Source organism: Mobula hypostoma, chromosome 26, assembly GCF_963921235.1.
Source record: "Mobula hypostoma chromosome 26, sMobHyp1.1, whole genome shotgun sequence".
Lineage (NCBI taxonomy): Eukaryota > Metazoa > Chordata > Chondrichthyes > Myliobatiformes > Myliobatidae > Mobula > Mobula hypostoma.
The window spans coordinates 29834328-29855928 of NC_086122.1; the positions used below are offsets into that span (position 1 = coordinate 29834328).

Here is a 21601-nt window from a genome sequence, read left to right on the forward strand (position 1 = left end):
AGCGCAAAGAGAGAGAAAAAAACACACGAATCGTGCAAACAATAAAAGTAAGCAGCAGCGTTCAGAACGAGACACACAGCCTCAACCTCAGTTCAACACACAGAGCTCGCAGACACAAAGCCCGGAGTAGGTTATAATAGCTACAAATAAGTAGAACATTACTGTATGCTGCAATGAAGCATATGTACATTGTGAGCCTTGAAAAAGCAGACTTCGTTGTGCTTCCTAAATTTAACTCAGGACATTTTATATTTAACAGTTTTATATTTGAACACAAAAGAGCACAGGCACTGTCGATATTTTGCAAAGAAGCCTTCTCTGCTTATTCAGTTAGTAGACGATATAAGGGGAAAGTTATTAATCTAAGGAAGCCGTAAATTATTATTAGCACCATTTACAGTCATTACTCTGAATAACTGCACAATTAACGTATGCAGCCAGATGCTAACCCCACCTTACAGCCCACACCAATTTTCCATAGGTTTCGTCTTATTTGGTTATGCTCCGGGCAAGATTTTATATTCAACAAGAAGTTGTGGGATCACACAGTAACCAACAGAGCAATGATTTTGTGCGACGCTATAAATCTGGGACGATCTAGAACAACTTCCCAGTCTGTGGTCAAAAACCATGATACAGTGAGTTTTGCCACACTTAATTGATATAAATGTCACTCCCTGGTCCTATCCTCAAGTACCACAGTGTTGAGTCAGAGAGCTGTGGGTTCAGATCTTGCATAACAGCGCCTAATCTAGGCTGGCCTTCCAATATTACAACCGTTTTCACATATGGATTTGTTTCTTCACTGAGAAAAATCCATCCACACTCTTCGGTCAACATAAATGATCCCATGACAATCCTTTAAGGAGAGGCGCCCTGGGTGTCTTAGATTAAATATCTGGTCACTACATCCTTGAGGTTCTTTGAGAGCTTGGTGTTGCAAATTAGTCTCGTATTCATTGCAAAAACTAGACTTCAAATCACCTAACTGGATGCAACGTGCTTTTGAATCTTCCAAGGTTCTGAAAGGCTTTTTTATTCAGATCCGTTAACTTTGTTTATTTATCTGTATCTATATATTTATGCCATGAGAACATCACCACTCAATCCCTTCCTTTTAAATCGAATTTGCACAAATTTTAGTTGTTGTTTCCTATTATATTAGAAATAATTTTTGCTGAACAAGCTCTTAACTGAGACTGTCTCAATGCGCGGAAGACAGTCATAGAGACGTAAAGCAGAGAAACAAAACTTCAACCCGCCCGGTCCTTGCCAACCATCACTGCCCATTTACACTAATCCAAAAGTAATCCCCTTGTTTATCTTCCTTCCCTCATTTTCATCTGCTATGCCTCACGTTCACTCTAGCAGCCCATTAAACTACCAACACAAACGGCTTTGGGCTGTGGGAGGAAATCTTGGCACTTGGAGGAAACTGACACAGGAACGAAGTGCGAAGTTCACACAGGCAGCATCAGAGGGCAGGATTGAACTCTGGTCTCTGGCACAGTCAGGCAGTGACACCACCACTGTACTACTCTATTTGCCAGTAAAAGATGCGATTTGAACAGAACATTACACAGTTTCAGCCAACTTTGGCTTTGTTGATAATACATGAGGTTAGGACTACAGGGAAAGCATTCCATCCTTTTGGAGAACCTTACTATCTACCATAAAGTTAAGAACAGAAAGTGCTGGTGATATATAATAGGTCAGGTGGCACCTCCATCTTTTAAGTAAACAAACAGATAACCTCATCAACATAGTAACCCTAGCCTTATCCATCTGATGTACACTCTTCTCCACCCTCTCGGCAACTGAAAACGAACTTATTTTTTCTCTCTCTCCTGATTCTGACAAATGGCTTTCACTCTGAAACATTAATTCTGTTCTTTTTCTACAGGCATTGCCTGACACGCTGACCGGCAACTGGAGTAAGCCACCATTTGCAGTTCCCCCTCCCCACCATTTTCAACCTCTGGAGACTTTCTCTTCCACTGCTACATAATCTGCCAAGTATTTCCAGCATTAATGTACATGCTTTGTGTTTCTTGCATCTAAAGTATCTTGTGCAGTCTTTTGAACCTGCGTGCTTTCCCATTCCCTCACATGTTGTCTGCTTCACTTCCTGTTGTGGCCACTTGATGGAAGGACAATGGTTGGTAAAATGATGTGTGGATATATAGATTTCAGGGCTAACCAACTCAGTGCTGGGTGTTCTGTTCTTCTGTTGCCATTCTGTATTCTGAGTTTAGACCGGAACTGTTTTCATCAACATTGACCAGGTGTATATACCCAGCGTGTAATATATAGATTAATTATATTTATATACCTATATTTATCAATTTCTGTCTCTCTCTATCCATCTATACCATATAGATCTAGAAAGAGAGAAAGAGAAATCAATAAATATATATAAATATAACCAATCTATATATGTATACATAAACAAACATATATATATAACCATAGAACAATTACAGCACAGAAACAGGCCATCTCGGCCCCTCTAGACCGTGCCGAACGCTTACTCTCACCTAGTCCCACCAACCTGCACTCAGCCCATAACCCTCCATTCCTTTCCTGTCCATATATCTATCCAATTTAACTTTAAATGACAATATCGAACCTGCCTCAACCACTTCTGCTGGAAGCTCATTCCACACAGCTACCACTCTCTGAGTAAAGAAGTTCCCCCTCATGTTAACCCTAAACTTTTGCCCTTTAACTCTCAACTCACGTCCTCTTGTTTGAATCTCCCCTTCTCTCAATGGAAAAAGCCCATCCATGTCAACTCTATCTATCCCCCTCATAATTTTAAATACCTCTATCAAGACCCCCCCCCTCAACCTTTTATGTTCCAAAGAATAAAGACCCAACTTGTTCAACCTTTCTCTGTAACTTAGGTGATGAAACCCAGGTAACATTCTAGGTAACATTCTAGTAAATCTTCTCTGTACTCTCTCTACTTTGTTGACATCTTTCCTATAATTCGGTGACCAGAACTGTACACAATACTCCAAATTTGGCCTTACCAATCTCTACAGTAAAGATATAAATAATGTAAAGAAGATTGAAAGAGTACAGAGAAAATTTACAAGGATGTTGCCGGGACTGAAAGACCTGAGTTATCAATAAAGATTGAACAGGTTAGAACTTTATTCCTGACAATGCATTAGATTGAAGGAAGATTTGATATACAAGATTATCAGGGGTATAGATAGGTTAAATGCAAGGAGCCTCTTTCCACTGAGAATGGGCCGGACTACAACTAGAGGTCATGGGTTAAGGGTGAAAGGTGAAATGTTTAAGGGAACATGAGGGGGAGCTTCTTCACTCATGAGAGTGGTGAGAGTGTGGAACGAGCTAGTGGTGGATGTGATTTTGATTTCAATGTTTAAGAGAAGATTGGATAGGTGCATGGTTGGTAGGGGTTATGGAGGGCTATGGTCCTGGTGCAGGTCGATGGGACGAGGCAGATTAAATGGTTCAGGAGGGAGTGAATAGCTCGAAGGGCCTGTTTCAGTGCTGTAATTTTCTGACTCTATGTTTCTCCTTCACAGCTATCAATGGTAGTTAGGCAAGGGCAGAAAGATTGAGAGCAAATTGAGAGCATCCATAGAAAAAAAATACAGAGAGCTGATGTCTCATCTGAAGAAAGGTCACTGACCTGACAGATGAACCCTGCTTCTCTCTATGAAGATAGTACCTGACCTTTTGGATATTCCCAGCATCCTGTTTTTAACAATAAGCACTAACTTTGCCACCCACTCATTTATCTGCAGTATGAAGAAACACAGTCGCAACCGGACTCAAGTACCTAAACAATATGTAAACAGGCATTCTGTGTAAAGGACCCCGTTGGGTGTCATCTACTTGATTGTTGTACTTCCATGAAATGAGAAGCCACATTGTAACACCACATAATTTACGTTTTCATAATGCCACAGAAGGAAGGCTCATTGGGATAAATGTGGCAGCTCTGCTTTGTCATTAAGGTGGGTGGTAAATGGCTCATCTTGTGAAATCATTTTGCCTTTTCTCTTTTGGATTGCTTCATAAAAGGAATGCTCTGAGTTTGTTTTGTAATGCAAAAATAAATTGGTCTGATCTCCACCTTCTGCTTAATTGCTCTGACTGGAAAAGTAACAAGGGAGGTGTACTTGCCGTTAAGTAAAAATGCTTGTGTGGGAGTGTATTACTAGATGGGTGAGAATAGTAACGAGGGTTTGAGTTGTTAAGCATGCATTCCATTACCAATTTATCTCCGAATCAACAATAACACTCTTGCACTTAGTGCATAAATGCTGCTTATCTGTGTGTGTGTATTTTATTTAATTGCAAGAGGGGATTTGTATCATGAATAATAAGATTTTACAAGATCCAGCAGTACTAGAAAGCAGGTTAAAATGGAGATCATAAATTAGTCAGCTGCCACCTCTTTTCAATCTTGTCTATATCAAGGCTATTTTAAAATATTCTTTAGAATAAGCTGTGTACTCTGATATCATTAAAGTCTCAAACTGTTTTCAAGCAGAACTTTAAATATTTTCTAGATGTGATAATTTGGTCAGGAATACAGGAAAGGGAAATATATTCTCCAGTTCAGAATAATGAAACATCTTTATTATGCATAATGAGGCTGCGTTTGCGGGTCGTAAAGATACTCTGAGATTGTGAGCGGTCTATCATTTGAGAACTCCTGATCCTGGCTTGCATTCTTGAAGAGAGAAGTACACTTCTGCTTTGAATTCAGGATTACCCAACTAAATACCGGGCATTCTTTTATCGCCATTTTGCATTTAGATTGGAAATGCGTTTATCAACAACGATTAGGCATTAGCTTCATTTTTGACATTATCCCTTATATTATTTTGAAAGACTTTCCTGAAACCACTTTGTTAATTTCTGGATGGAACTTCTAAGCTAAGTAAAGGATGACAATTTTCATTTTTTACTTAATTTAATTCATAATGCAAATCCATACAGATTCAAAAAAGGATTAAGATATTCTATGATTTGGCTTTTTTATTGAATAATATTCAGCTTTCTGTAAAGTGCATGAGTAACTTATGAGGGGCATAAATAGGGTAAATGCAAGCAGGCTTTCTGCACTTCCACTGAGGTTGGGTGCAATGACAACCAGAGGTCATGGGTTAAGGGGAAACTTCTTCACTCAAGAGGATTGTGTGAGTGTGGAACAGGCTGCCAGTGCAAGTGGTACACGTGAGTTTGATTTAAACATTAAGAGAAGTTTGGATAGGTACGTGGATGGTAGGGGTATGGAGAGCTATGGTCCTGATGTAGGTCAATGGGAGTAAATGGTTTGGCATAGACTAGATAGACCAAAGGGCCTGTTCCTATTCTGTAGTTTTCAATGATTTTTTTCTATGACTAACTACACAAATAATCAATAATCTGTTGCATTCTAACAATTAAGCTGCAGAAGATTTCTGATCCAAGGTACTACTGAGATCATCATTATATTGCATGTCATATGATGTGGTTGATTATGGTTTTGACCATGATTGTTCTTGGCAATTCTTTTTTTACAGAAGTGGTTTGCCATTGCCTTCTTCTGGGCAGTGTCTTTACTAGACGGGTGACCCTAGCCATTATCAATACTCTTCAGCGATTGTCTGCCTGCTGTCAGTGGTCGCATAAGCAAGGCTTGTGACATGCACCAGCTGCTCATACGACCATCCACCACCTGCTCCCATGGATTCACCTGACCCTGATCAGTGGGGTGGGGGCTAAGCAGGTGCTACACCTTGCCCAAGGGTGACCTGCAGGCTAGCAGAAGGGAGGATTGCCTTACACCTCCTTTGGTAGATACGTATCTCCACCCCGCCACCCAGAGGTACTGGCTACATAAATGGCCAAGTGCCGTGTCACTGAATTGCACTTAACATGAATGCAGGTTAAATAGATGGCTCATTATAATGAACTCATTTTGTGTCTTTTCTTTAATAGTCAAAGAGCCATAAATGATATACAGTATATTGTTCCAAAACTGATAACCTAGCTGGGTTTACTAAGGATGTCTGGAAGTCATCAATAATGGTGATCTATTGTTGACGTCTATCAGTAGGAGCTAGAACAATGAGTGTATTATGCATTGCTTCTGAGATACAGTCTGATGTTGTTCAGTAAGCACTGGTCTAAAAAAATCTCAAGAAGGCTTGGTTGGGGGCTCTGAGCTGCTTTCAGCTCTTGTTCTGCCTAACAGGAGTGGTTTTCCAATTCAGCTGGACCTGATACGTTTGTGTTACGCCAGCCCAACAAAACTGGATCAAGTACTATCACAAGACGCCAATATGAATCTAAACATAGGCCGAGTTGCAGAGACAGCCGTGCAGTTGGGTAAGGGGGTAAAGATCAGGCATGTCATTCAGGGTATGTCAAAGCTTCTGACTAGAATAAACAGTTTTTATCATGGAATTATAGAACAATTTCACTCATTGAGCTCAAGTCAGCTGTCAGTAGAACAATTTAGTCAGTCACATTCCCTGTTCTTGCCCTAGGCCTAGTAAACGACTTCTTCCCAAGGGCGCCACAGTAGTGTAGTGGTCAGCATGACGATGTTAAATCTCATTGGAGTTCAGAGTTCAATTCCGACATCATCTGTAATGAGTCCATATTTCCCCCCTCTGGAATGACGGAGGTTTTCTCCGGGTGCTTCTGCAGTCCAACAACTTGCTGGACTGCCCCTAGGTTGTCCCATTAATTGGTCATTGTAAACTGTCCTGTGATCAGACTTGGGTTAAATTGGGAGTCGCTGAGCGCTTTGGCTGGATGTGCCAAAAAGGCCTATTCTGTGCTGTATCACGATAAATAGATAGATAGCTAGCCAAAGCATTTCCTTTTGAAAGTCCCAAGTAATCGTGTTTCCACTACCCTTACCATCATTACTCACAGTGTACCTGTTCCCTGTATCACAAAAACAGTTCAACATAGGCACAGGCCCTTTGGCCCACAATGCCTCGACTTTAAATCTGTGACTCTTGACCATTAAACCATTGACTAATGGGAACAACCACTCGTGGTTTAATTTACGTTTCTGAATGCCTCACCTCCATCAAAGCTCCTCCTAGCCTGCTTTACACCCCAACTTTGCCAAACGGATCAACCCTGAAACCATTTTTTTGCACATCTTTCCTGCAGCCTCTCCAGTGCCTTGGCACCCTTCCTAAACTGTCGTGGCCAGGACTGGGCCCAGTGCTTCAGCTGCAACCTAGTTCAATAAAGATTCAACACAATTCCATGCTCTTGTACACCGCTTCTTTGTTTACGGAGAAAATATTGTCATTAAGATCACATTATCCAATGGGTGAGCAAGAGACGTGAACTAATGAGCTGAAAACGTGAAGAGGTATAGCATAAAAATCAGGGCCTTTGCTCTCTACGTCCATGCCAACCTCTTTGCCTGTCTGCACTAATCCCACTGGCCCATGTTAAGTCCATATCCTTCTATACCTGGCCTATTTAAGTGCCTATCCACATTCCTACTCTCTTTTTTGAACATCTCTTTTTTGACGATCACAAGCCACCGCTGGATATTAAGAACTTCAGGTGCTGCAGGTATACCCCATAAGCAAGTTGCTCGATAGCGAAGGAGTGGGACTCGGTGCGGACATTGCTACGGAATGGCGTCGGAGCTGGCGCTCGAAGGCGGCACGCGGCCTTCACAGCGAGTGATTGTGTTGGATGCTTTTCTTGTGATCGCGAGACCCTGCTGGGCGCTGGTCACGGAGGATACGGCAAGTCCGGTCCAGTGATTTATTGGCGAGACTGACGGCGGAGGGAGCTGCGTGCCCTCGGGTGCAGCGTGGACTAGGCTTCTTGTTACAGCCTCCCGGCGGAGGAGATGCTGGAAGTGGTGTGACCGTGCAGGGTTGGCGGCTGACCCAACAAGCTGGATTGCATTCGCTTCCAGACTGCTGCGGGCTTGATCTTGCGGACGACGTCTATTCATCTATTATCCACAGGACCTGACACTCAGGGACTTGGGCTTTATTATATTTTTGTGGGACTTACTGCTGTCTTATATGTGCTTTGCGCTGTGTATGACTGCTGGTACTGTGTTTTGTACCTTGGCCCTTGAGGAATGCATTTCGTTTGCTGTATTCATGGGTGACAATTCAACTTGAACTCAACTAATTGGACTCTACTGCATCTAATTCCACAATTCCCTCTAGCAGCATGTTCCTGATCTTAATTACTCAATTTTTAGAAATACTCCCTTCTGATCCTCTTTAAATTTCCTTCCTCTGCCATAAACCTTTCTCCTGTTGTATCTAATACCAGGAACATTGTTTGTGACTATCTCTCTTTCATTATTTTGTATACCCTATCAGGTCTTAATCTTCTTCACTCCAGGAAAGAACAAGTCGGTAACTCCCCATAACTAAAACCCTTCAATTTCATAAGATATAGGAGCAGAATTAGAGCTTTCGGCCCATTGAGTCTGAGATGACATTCCATCATGTCTGATCCATTTTCCTTCTCAGACCCAGTCTCCTGCCACCTCCCCGTATCCCTTCATGCCCTGACTAATCAAGAATCTGTCAACCTCTGCCTTAAGTATAGACAATGACTAGGCCTCCACAGTTGCCTGTGGCAATGAAAATTCACAGATTCATCATTCTCTGGCTAAAGAACTTCCTCCTCATCTCCGCTCCGAATGGATGTCCCTCTATTCTGAAACTGTGTCCTCTGGTCTGAGACTCCCCTACCATAGGAACCAATCTATCTAAATCGAGGCCTTTCAATGCTTGACATGTTTCAAAGAGATCCCCCTTCATTCATTTGAATTCCAGTGAGTATAGGCCCTGAACCATCAAACGCTCCTCATATGATAAGCCTTTCAATCCTGGAATCATTTCTGTGAACCTCCTTTGAGCCTTCTACAATGTAAGCACATTCTTTCTGAGATAAGGGGCCCAAAATTACTCACAATACTCCAAGTGAAGCCTCACCAATGCTTTATAAAGCCTTAACATTACATCCTTCAGGCAACATCTGGGTGAATCTCTCCTGTGCTCTCTCCACTATGATTCTATGAAATACAGAATAGGAATTATAATTTTTTACAGCTTTGAGGATTTTTTTGGAGTTGTTTCCTGGTTTTCGTATTCCACTCACCCTGGATCTGCGTTTGGGTTGGTGGACTGAAGTGGCTCGGCACATTCAATGGTCTTGGGCTCGGAGCTGACGGACCAACCCTCATTGCCGTCTGCCGGTATCGTTCCAACTCACTCAAACGGTCTGAGAAAATGGTGTTAGGTTTTGTCTGGTCTTCAAGCTTTTGTCTGTGCCCTGCAATAGAAGCAAAAGTAATCAATTAAAACTGTTTTCACTTCTTCAGTTTTTCCCTCATGGTTGTCCAACTCTCCTTTGCCTCAACCAGTTAATCTTCCTTTACCACAGTTAATAAATAAATCTTAGTAAAAGGAGGAACTTTTCCTCACAAGAGGCAAAAGAATGGGGTTGGTGAGGATCAGACAGTGCACCATCACTTGGTGATGTACTAGTAATTAGAGATGCAAACATTAAAGAGGTTTTGTTGGCTTTAGTTGAACAACATGCATCTGAACTGGCTTCACAATGATCTACAGATGTACCGTGGAGAGCATTCTAACTGACTGCATCACCATCTGGTATGGGGCTGCACGGGTTCTGCTGAAATAAGCTGCAGAAAGTTGTGAACTCAGTCAGCTCCATCATGGGCACCAGCCTCCCCAGCGTCCAGGACAACTTTAAGGATCGGTGCCTCAAAAAGGCAGCATCCATTGTTAAGGACCCCCATCACCCAGGACATGCCTTGTTCTCATTGCTACCATCAGGGAAGAAGTACAGGAGCTTGGAGGCGCACACTCAGCGATTCAGGAACAGCTTCTTCCCGTCCGCCATCAGATTTCTAAATGGCCACTGCACCCATGAACACTACCTCACTACTTTTTTCCCCCTCTTTTTGCACCTACTTATTCAATTTAGCTTTTAAAATATAGATATACTTCATACTGTACTTCACAGTTTTTACGATTGTGTGCTGCTGCTGCATAACAACAAATTTCACGATATATGCCAGCGATATTAAACCTGATTCTGATTCTGAATCTGACATGATAATCCTGTCATTCAAAATGGCCTTTTTGACAGCACTGGGTGGTAGGGTGCAAAACAGGCCCGGTGTAACATTAACAAACAGCTCCCTCTGCTGGTGCACCAGGGAACCAAAGAAACTATACAACAAAGGTGGACAAAGGCCATCCATGTAAAACAATTAGCTTCACAGCACTCTTTGAACTAAACTCGCAGTTGACCATGAGCACTTTGGGAACGCACTGATTATCCCGCCAAAACTATAGCCTTATCACTGACTGCCTTAAAGAATGATCAACTGAGCCTATAAAATTCAGTCAGTGTAACTGAGATTCTTCAGCGAGGGCGTCATGGTAGCGTAGCGGTCAGCACGATGCTCTTACAGCTCGGGGCGTTGGAGTTCGCGCTCAATCCTGACTTCTTCTGTAAGGGGTCTCTGTATGTTCGCCCCTGGGATGCATGGGTTTCCTGTTTCCTCCCACAATCCAAAGATGTACCGGGTAAGTTAATTGGTCATTGTAAATTGACCCGCGGTTAGACTGGGATTAAATCAGGGTTGCTGGGTGGTGGGGCTCAAAGTACCAGAAGTCCCTTTTCTCTGCTGTCTCCCAAAATAAAACCATTTATTCCAATGTGAATACTATATTGCCTTATTGGCTTTATTTCTAAATGAAAAGAAAATGGTATTCAATTTCTTAAATGCATTGTAATAAACATCTTTCATACTTCTAATTTTGAACCAGTATCGACACAAATGATCAACATCTGTACAGATGTTAAAACGCACAACACGTAGACACTGGAAGGCAAAGCTGATTTTTATTTTAGTCTATTCCTGACAAAAGCATTCTGCGATACTTATCTGCACACAGAAAGTTTTTTATGGTTCTAAAGAGCAGCAGTTGTTACATCCTATTGTTAAAGTTTTTAGTAAACTAATTTCACGAGTCATTCTACTCTAAATATTTTTTCCAGTTTTCCCATAATACTTCTGCAGAAGTCACAGCACCTGAGAACAGTACAGTGCCCTGTTTCCCAAAACTATGGATAGATTCACCAGTTTTGAGAGCTTCTAATAAAACCTTTACTGTTAGGCCCAAGAGTAAGTTAACACTATAACATCAACCACTGGCCATTCGAATCAGACTGGGACATTACTTTTCTCTTTAAAGCAGGACTACAAGCAATAGAGTACCATCCATAGTTAGCAATTTATTGTTGATGTTTAGATTTTAGTTGTTGAACAATGAAAATGTATTGATGTGGACTTCGACTGCTATGTTTCTTCAAGGATTTTGCCTTGTGAAAACTTACTATTAAGAGTATGGTAGTGGTAATTTTATTTTATACCAATTAGTTTTAACAAGCAGGTTTTTCCACTGAGGTTGGGTGGGACTACAACTGGAGGTCATGTGTTAAGGGTGAAAGGTGAAAGGTTTAAGGAGAACATGAAGGGAAACTTCTTCACTCAGAGGGTGTTGAGAGTGTGGAACGAGCTGCCAGTGCAAGTGGTGCATGTGAGATCGATTTCAATGTTTAAGAGAAGTTTGGATAGGTACATGTATGGAAGGGGTTATGGAGGGCTACGATCCCGGTGCAGGTTGATGGGACTAGGCAGCTTAAAGATTCAGCATTGACAAGATGGGCTGAAGGGCTGATTTCTGTGCTGTAATTTTCTATGACTCTATGACTTTAACTGGCATGCTTCCAATTCCATTTTGAAGTCAATCATGCAATGGGAATCTAGAATCACAAGAGCTCTGAACAGGTGGGTTATTTCTGTTACAGAAAGAGACAGCCGGATTACTGTGACATTTGGGACGTCTTCACTCTCACAAATTAAAATACTTATTAAAGGCAATTTCAAAATAGGTGCCAATGAGATATTGTGCTATCCAAACGAGCAGAGGTCATGTTGGGAGCAGTGGGGTAGTTTCTGAATGTGCATGCTGGGAAATTGTCAGTGACCAGATATCTCTCTTCAGGCCTGTAAGGCAGGCCTGAAAAATCCAAGCCTTTATTGCCTCATAGAGGTCTCAAGAACTGCTGAATGAACCCTATAACAAAGGTAAGGCAAGGCCACGGCTGAATGCAAGGAAGTTAGAGCAGGAGAATGAAGCCTAGATGTGTAGGTTTGAAGAAATGTGTCTACAGTGAGGTAGAAGGTGTGATAATCCTTGTCAGAGGTTTGGTTGTTGGGAGTTGGAAGATCAGAGGCTGGAAAGAGGAGATTTCATTGGATGACTGAAAACTGGGGGGAGGGGGTGGTGTGGAGAATTAGGGGAAAGTGAATACCTTAAAAGTATGAGCCTGTGGGTGATTGATGAACAGAAGAGAAGTGAGCAAGGGGAGCAACAAGGAGAATGGGTAAGTTCATGAATGAATAGGGGCCCATCCAAATCAGGTTCCTAGCACCAGGCTGAAGTGAACTCAGGAAGGCCCCTTTAAATCACAATTCAGCCAAGAAAACACTGCTTTCTGAAACCTGACTATAATATGTATATATAGTGTATGTAATTTAACCACTTGGCGCATGGCCAAGTGGTTAAGGTGTTCCTCTAGTGAGTTGAAGGTCGTTAGTTCGAGCCTTGACTGAGGCAGCGTGTGTGTCCTTGAGCAAGGCACTTAACCACACATTGCTCTGCGACAACACCAGTGCCAAGCTGTATGGGTCCTAATGCCCTTCCCTTGGGCAACATCGGTGGCGTGGAGAGGGGAGACTTGCAGCATGGGCAACTGCTGGTCCAGCCTTGCCCAGGCCTGTGGCCTGGAAACCTTCCAAGGCGCAAATCCATGGTCTCATGAGCCTAACGGATGCCTATATGTAAGTTACAGTTTTTATTATTAACTATTGCAATGTACCGCTGCCATTTAACAATAAGTTTCACGACATATGCCGATGATGTTAAACCTGATTCTGATATGAGCATCAGAACCCTGAGTTTGAATTTCACACCCTCCCCCCCCCACCCCCACGATGCTCCAAGCAAGCCCTGTCTGGGACTGAGGGCTTTAGGTGTCTATCTACTGCAGGAAAGATGTCACCGACACAAATGTGGTTCATTTCCAAGAGTACCTGACTGAATTTCCTGTCTGGTCTACTTTGACCAGGAAATCCTTTCAGCCAAAAGAAAAATCCATTTTCTTGCTCTGAATTTCCAAGTCTTTGATTAACAAAGCTCACCGATTCAGTAAGCCACTTATCTGTTGGACCTGGTCATCTAGAGCTTAGCCTTTCTGGGTTCATTTGGATTAGTAATACTGCACAGTGCAGGTATAACTCTCAAAGCAATATCTTTTGAACAACTACAGCTGCAATCATTCTGAATTACTCAGAGCCAAACTGGATCAAAAAGCAGTTACATTTTGCCACAGTACAGCAGATTCTGGGGATGCAGAGCACAGTCATGTCTACTTCTGAACATATTTGGCAGTTGTGAAGCAGTTACACCAGGATCAGAGCTGGCAAAAGCCACGTCTTATCTTTATGCGGCTGAAAGATGAAAAGCGACAAAAAAATCTCTTTGAAAGTTCTTGCACTGTAAATGTGCCCAGCGTCTGCCATAAAACGTTTCACTGACAGCCTTTAAACGATCAACTTAAAAGTCGATGTACTTTCCTGCCCATCCTTAAAGCTATGAGACTAAGCAAGGCAACAACCTGAGGAACGTGTTAATTGAGAATTAATGTGCAGAAGAATCTGTCTGGGCATGAGATGAAATTAAGTACTTACAACTAATCCTAACTTGCAAACCTTAATATATTGACGATCACAACATAGTTTAATTTGAAGTGGCTCTGCCAACAGTGATTTGAAAGATCAGTTAGCAATTTAAGAATAAATGTTTCTTGAAGGGGACAGTAAAGCTCCAATAATGGGAGTTTAGAAATACGTTGTCTAAATCCACAAATAAAGTAGACAAACTCTTAGTCACACTGTAGGCTGGTGACAGCAATTTTCTCTCCAACAGTCTCTGTACTTCAAAGTAATTAATTCATTGTGTGGCATGTTTTGAAAATTCCTAATGTGACAAGATACAACATAACAGAAAATATTTTTACGCTCATATGCTGAAAGTCTGGCAGCTTTCTGAATAGAGTCTTTGTTTTTATTTGTCCTCCGATGTCCCAGCATGCACCTTTCTCTTTAGCTTGAATCTTATCTTAGAAATGTAAACTGAATTAAACTTCCTATCATCTAGCAACAAGATCTGGGAACGCAGACATACAATTTCCCAGCTTGCTTTAAGGAGGCAGCGGGCCGGTGCTTATGTCTGATCCAAACTGAAGGCAAATACGCACAATTGACATCAATCACACTTCTTTGACAGGAGTTACTTTCCTTCAGAAAAGCAATGGAAAATTCAGGCAATTAGTTTGATTTTTTAATTAACCCTTCATGTATCGCTCTTTTGTAATAAAGTAACAAAACTCATAGCTGACTTCAGATATTTACTACTTTCCTTAGGTTGTGCTTCCGCAGGTTAAGTAACAATAGCATTTATATTTAATGATCTTCAAAATCTAGCCAACGGGGCGGCGATATCTCTCTAGCAAAGGAGGTGTAAGTAAGTCCTTCTCTCCGCTAACCCGCAGGTCACCCTTGGGCAAGGTGTAGCACCTGCTTAACCTCCCCCCTCCACCCCCATCAGGGTCATGTGAAGCCATGAGAGCAGGTGGTGGATGGTCCTATGAGCAGCTGGTGCACATCGCAATTCCTGGTTATGTGACCACTGATGCCAGGCATACAGTCTCTGAAGAGTATTGATAATGGCTGGGGTCACCCATCTTGTGAAGACACTGCCCAGAAGAAGACAATGGCAAACCACTTCTGTAGAAAAATTTGTCAAGAACAATCATGGTCATGCAGACCATGATCACCCATGTCATGCAACACAGCACATAATGATGATGATGATGGTCTTCAAAACAGATAAAAACAACAGTAATCATAGTAAATGCACACTGAAGTTTGCAATGTAATTGTCTTGGACTATACACAAAGTCAAAAGTACAGCCATGATTTTTAGTTTATTTTTATTTATTGAGATACAGTGCGGAATAGGCCACTCTGGCTCTTCAAGTCCAGTAACCCCCGATTGAACCCTAGCCTAATCATGGGACAATTTACAATGACCAATTAACCTACCAACTGGTACACATTTGGACTGTGGGAGGCAACTGGAGCACTGGGCGAAACCTAAGCGATCACGGGGAGAACATATAAATTCCTTACAGACAGTGGTGAGAATCTCCAGGCAATGATTGGCTTCGTTGGGCAATAATAACTCACTCTTCACTAGAGAACTAAAGAAAATATGACAGACCGGATAAAGCATCCTAATGACGATGGATCCCTACAAAGAGCAGTTCCTGCAGGCCAGTCGACTCAGCAAATTTACTGAAGTTCTCTACGAGCTCTTCAGAGTGGCGGTGGGGAAGAACAAAGGACACAAACAGAGGGACATTGAACACGTACGCATCAGAAAACAAAATAGCTCCATCTCAAAGTCCAAATTTCAAAGTAAATTTATCATCAAAGTGCATGTATGTCACCGTAAACGACCCTACGATTCATTTTCTTGTGGGCATTCAGAGTAGAACAAAGAACTAAAACAGGATCGGTAAAAAACTACACACAAAGACTGGCAAATAATGTGCAAAAGAAAACAAGCTCTGTAAGTACAAGAATAAATTTTACACCAAAAATAGATCAATATATAGATATGTAGATAAATAAATCAATAATATTGAGAAAATGAATTGTAGAGGCCCTGAAAGTGAGTCTATAGATTGTGGAATCAGTTCAGTGTTGATGTGAATGACATTGGTTCAGGAGCCTAATGGCTGAGGGATACTCTTGCTGCTCTCCCAGATGAAGTGACATGAAGTGATCACTGGTGAAAAGTCCCTTGTTTCCATTAAATCCTTCCACCCAAGGAGTAGTTGAAAGGGAGGAACCATGGTTGGAAAGCTGCAGGTCTCCAGCTGGAAAGATATGCCTTCAGGCAAATGCCCACTGTATTGGCATCATGATGACTTTATCCAAGAGTTGTTCTTTGGTTCGCTATTATTATAAACCGCCTTTTTTTTTTGCACTTGACTTCCTGACAGAGTATCAGGAATTTGTGGCTGAAAACTTGCTTTCCAGTGAAGCTCCCCAACAGTAAAGGAAAAAGTTCTGGTTCCTCAAACCTAAAATAGAAGGCAACTTGGTTCTGACACATGTCTGTACTTCCAGCACTGAGGAGGAGTAGTTTAATCTAAAATAGGGATGAGGTAATATTTGCACAGCAACAAAAAGCTGTATACATGCAACAGTTAGAAAAAGAAGATAAAGTTTTCTGACTCCTTTTGCCAAAATTTAACCAATATGTTTTAACAGTAACAACCTTCCATTTGGCAATTTTCATACCACTGCACCAATAGTGCATTGTTTTTTTTAAGTTTTTATTCAGGAAATTTTTCAGAATGTTCAGTTTTTGAAAAAAACTGCAAACACAGATGCCCAGCTCATAATTGAACACACGCAAAAGCCACAAGACCTAGCATAAACAGGCAGAGAAATATTTAGGAGGGAACAGACTCTTCCAGCGACTAACAGAGGCAGTCACAGATAGATTATTATTCACATGTTTGAAGTTGGCCTGCTTGCGCCATTTGGAAAGGGATCCAGTCACGCCAAGTCTTTGCCTTGGCTGCACTCTGCAATGCTTAAACACTGCAGCTACTGTCTACTCCCCACAATGTTCCAAATATCAACTTTTAAAAAGAAACCCGCCCAAAGCCAAAGTGTCTGCGCTTCAGAAAGACATTTTTTACCAGCTTTAACAAATATAGGGTAAGAAAAAAAAAGGATCATTCCAACACTACAATAATTCATATTGCTTAAGGTTATATTACACTTGTGATAAATTGGCTGCCTCTAAAGGCACAAAGAAAATATCCATTTAAAGGGAAATAGGCTGGCTGGCATCCAATTGGCAGAAGGATGTCAGCTGCTGAAGTCTGAGAGATTTGGATTCCCTTTAGTCAGAACAGTGGAAGAAATGTTCATTAAAGGCCTGATGTTGATTATGTGAAGGTGAAGTTTCCAGAAATCCAGAACTACACAGAAGGCAGAGGCGGAAGCATAATAGTCAGTTTTATAACACACCGATTACATTCTGTCCTGTTGAAAGTCTGTAACAGCCAGATGAACTATTTATATCATAGCTGTAATGGTTTTTCTTATGCTGAGGAAAAAGGAACCTGCTTCAAGCAGCTGAAAGGCTAATAACACACTGCTATGTTCCTATAACCTAGCCATTACATGCTTCCTCTTAAAGAGTCACTAAGAATGTGCAAGGAGCTGCTTAACTGTTTCTGAACCACATGCTGCAATTCTGTAGCCGGCCTGTAGTAGTGTCGTCTCTTAGCAAGCATGAAGGATATACACTGCAGACAATTGCAAAATATTGCAGATGCTAGAAACCTACAAAATTCTAATAATACTCAGCAGATCAAGCGACATCTGCGGCAAGCATAAAACTTCAGAGTTAAAAGTAGCAGTAGACCATGAGATCTGTGTAACATATAGAAACACCATGGCTGTTTCTTTACCTCCGAGTTACTTCTCGGTACAAATCCATTATGTCTTGATTTCCTGAATTTAAAAACCTATTTGTCCCTTTTATCAAAGTTCAAAGTAAATTTATTATCAAAGTACATTTATGTCACCATGTACTACCCTGAGATACATTTTCTTGCAGGCATTCACAGTAGAACAAAGAAATCAATGAAAAACTATAGAAAAAGACGGACAAACAACCAATGTGAAAAGGAAGACATTATTGTACAAATACAGGAAAAAAAACACAAAAGATAGATAAATAGATTGACAGATAGATGGGTAAATTAACAATACTGAGAACATGAGTAGTTGAGTCCTTGGAAGTGTGTCCGTAGGTGTGGAGTCAGAGTGAAATTATCCACGCTGGTTCAGGAAACCGATAGCTGAAGGGTAATGATGTTATTTTGAGCATACTCAGTGACTGAGCCTCCACAGGCCTCTTGGAGTTTCAAATCTCCACTACTCTCTGGGAAAAAATGAATTCTTCTCAACTATCTCCTGATGTATAAGATTGTGACCCTCTAATTCTAGGCATCCCACCGCGGGAAATCACCATTCTGCATACAGACCCATAGAAAAAATCCACACTCTCGTGACCCTCTGGGTGAAGAAGTTTCCCCTCATGTTCCCCTTAAACTTTTCATGTTTCACCCTTAACTGCCATAGTTGGATGCATCAGCAAGGGAGATGAGGCTGAGTACAGGGCTACAGTAGGAAACTTTGTCACATGGTGTGAGCAGAATTATCTGCAGCGTAATGTGAAAAAGACTAAGGAGCTGGTGGTAGACCTGAGGAGAGCTAAGGTACCAGTGACCCCTGTTTACATCCAGGGGGTCAGTGTGGACATGGTGGAGGATTACAAATACCTGGGGATACGAATTGACAATAAACTGGACTGGTCAAAGAACACTGAGGCTGTCTACAAGAAGGGTCAGAGCCGTCTCTATTTCCTGAGGAGACTGAGGTCCTTTAACATCTGCCAGACGATGCTGTGGATGTTCTACGAGTCTGTGGTGGCCAGTGCGATCATGTTTGCTGTTGTGTGCTGGGGCAGCAGGCTGAGGGTAGCGGACACCAACAGAATCAACAAACTCATTGGTAAGGCCAGTGATGTTGTGGGGATGGAACTGGACTCTGTCACGGTGGTGTCTGAAAAGAGGATGCTGTCCAAGTTGCATGCCATCTTGGTCAATGTCTCCCATCCACTACATAATGTACTGGTTGGGCACAGGAGTACATTCAGCCAGAGACTCATTCCACTGAGATGCAGCACAGAGCGTCATGGGAAGTCATTCCTGCCTGTGGCCATCAAACCTTACAACTCCTCCCTTGGAGGGTCAGACACCCTGAGCCAATAGGCTGGTCGTGGACTTATTTCATAATTTACTGGCATAATTTATATTACTATTTAACTACTTATGGTTCTATTACTATTTATTATTTATGGTGCAACTGTAACGAAAACCAATTTCCCCCGGGATCAATAAAGTATGTCTATGACTATGATAATGACTATGACAATTAACCCATGACCTTTGGTTGTGGTTTAACCCAGCTTCAGTGGAAATTGCTTGTTTGCATTTATCCTGTCTGTACCCCTCATAATTCTGTATACCTCAATCAAATCTTCTCGCAATTTTATATGTTTCAAGGAATAAAGTCCTAACCTATTCAATATTTCCATATAATTCAGGTCCTCCAGTCCCAGCAACATCTATTTCATCATGCCTATTGAATTCTAAATTTTGGAAAAGGACTAAATACTGAACAGGGAAACATTTATAATTAGTACACTCTATTTTTTTTCTAGTGCCATAGCAATGTGAATCATCCTCACTGCTGCTGAACAATTATTAAATGTAATATATATCTTACAGCCCGATCTCTGTGACAATTTCTAATGCACAGCAATAAAACAATGAGCTGAGCTTTGCACTGCTGTGTAAAATACCTTACATTCTTTCTAGAAGTGCATTAATACATGAACCAAGTAAATTCTAGAGGAACATATACAAAATGCTGAAGAAACTCAGCAGGCTAGGCAACATCTATGGAAAAAAGTAAAGAGTTGATGTTTCAGTTCGAAATCCCTTCATCAGGACTTGAAAGAAAGGGGAAAAGTCAGAAGAAGAAGGCGAGGGCTGGGGAGGAAGAAGTACAAGGTGGCAGGTGATAGGTGAAACTGGGAGAAGGGGAAGGAGTGAAGTAAAGAACTGAGATGTTGATTGGTGAAAGAGATAAAGGGCTGGAGAAGGGGGAATCTGATAGGAGAGGACAGAAGACCATGGAAGAAAGGGAAGGGGAAGGGGCACCAGAGGGAGTTGCTGGACAAGTAAGGAGATAAGTTGAGAGAGGACAACAGGAATGGGGAATGGTGGAAGAGAGGAGGGGTGCAATTACTGGAAGTTTGAGAAATTGATGTTCATGCCATCAGGTTGCAGGCTACCCAGACGGAATATATAAGGTGTTGCTCCTCCAACCTGAGTATAGCCTCATTGTGGCGGTAGAGGAGACCATGGGCTGACATGCCGGAATGGGAATGGGAAGTAGAGTTGAAATGGTGACTACCGGGAGATCCCACTTTTTGTGGTGGACGGAATCAAGGTGCTCAACGAAGCAGTCTCCAAATTTCTGTTGGGTCTCACTGATACACAGGAGGCCATACTGGGAGCACCGGATACAGTGTCGCCTCACCTGGAAGGACTGTTTGGGGCCCTGAATGGTGGTGGGGGAGGAGGTGTATGGGCAGGTGTGGCACTTGTTCTGCTTGCAGGGATAAAGACAAGGTAAAGACAGAAGAACTGAAAGAAGGGGATGGCATTTTTACAAGTGACAGAGTGGGAAGAGGTATAGTCCAGATAGTCTCTTGTGTCAGTAGATGGTGCAGATCTGGATGCACACTACATTATGTATGTGGAGGCTTTGGAGTAAGGGTTTCCAACCTGGGGTCCATTGATCCCTCGGTTAATGGTAGGGGTCCATGGCATAAAAAAGGTTAGGAGTCCCTGCATTAGAGAGTGTACAGAAGATGATGTTTCCTGGGATGGAGCATATAGATTGCTTTCTCTAGATATTTTTATATATGTTTATGTGGCCACCATTGAGGAGTGACTTAACTGAAATATATCAAATTAATCGAGGGATACACAGGATATAAAGAACCTTTATCTTGATGTGGGAATGTCAAGAGGAAATGTATCTGAGGGGCAAGGGAGAAAGTTTAATAGAACTGTGAGGCAGGGTAGATGCATGGACTACACTAACATGGGAAATGACAGAAGTGGATACAATAGCAATGTTTAAGAGGTAGTTGGACAGATATGTGAATGGGCAGAGACGAGATAGATGTGGACCATCTGCAGTCAAATGAGATTAGTTTAATTTGGCGTCAAGGTCAGCACAGACATTACGGGATGAAGGGCCTTTACTTATGCTGTGCTTTATTATAAGGGCTATGATATTTAGCTTGATGATGGGATGGATATATGTTTCTACCAAAGGAGGTATAAGGCACTCGTTTCTTCCGCTAGCCTGCAGGTCACCCTTGAGCAAGGGGTAGAACCTGCTTTGCCCCCTGATCAGGGTCATGTGAAGCCATAGGAGCAGGTGGTAGATAGTCATATGGTGCATAACCAAGCCCTTGTTATGCAACCACTGATGCCAGTGAGACAACCTCTGACGTGTGTTGATAATGGCTGGGGTCTGCCAGAGGGCGGCAAAGGCAAACCACCTCTGTAAAAAAAATTTGCCAAGAACAATCATGGTCATAGACCACGATCATCTATGTCATACGACATGGCAGATAATGATAACGATGATGAAGAAGATGATGATGATATTTAGCAGGTATTATCCTGAGCATCTAAACATGTTGGAGTGTACCTG

General features: G+C 41.9%; 1 protein-coding gene across 2 annotated transcripts in view; it reads right to left on the reverse strand.

The window, feature by feature from the left end:
* runx3 (RUNX family transcription factor 3) overlaps window positions 1-21601 on the reverse strand; it is a 210384-nt gene that overhangs the window by 18867 nt on the left and 169916 nt on the right. For both annotated transcript variants that reach the window (XM_063034017.1, XM_063034018.1), the window contains one exon: window positions 9145-9318. In XM_063034017.1, coding sequence (XP_062890087.1) covers window positions 9145-9318 — 174 coding nt within the window. The remainder of the gene's footprint in view (window positions 1-9144; window positions 9319-21601) is intronic.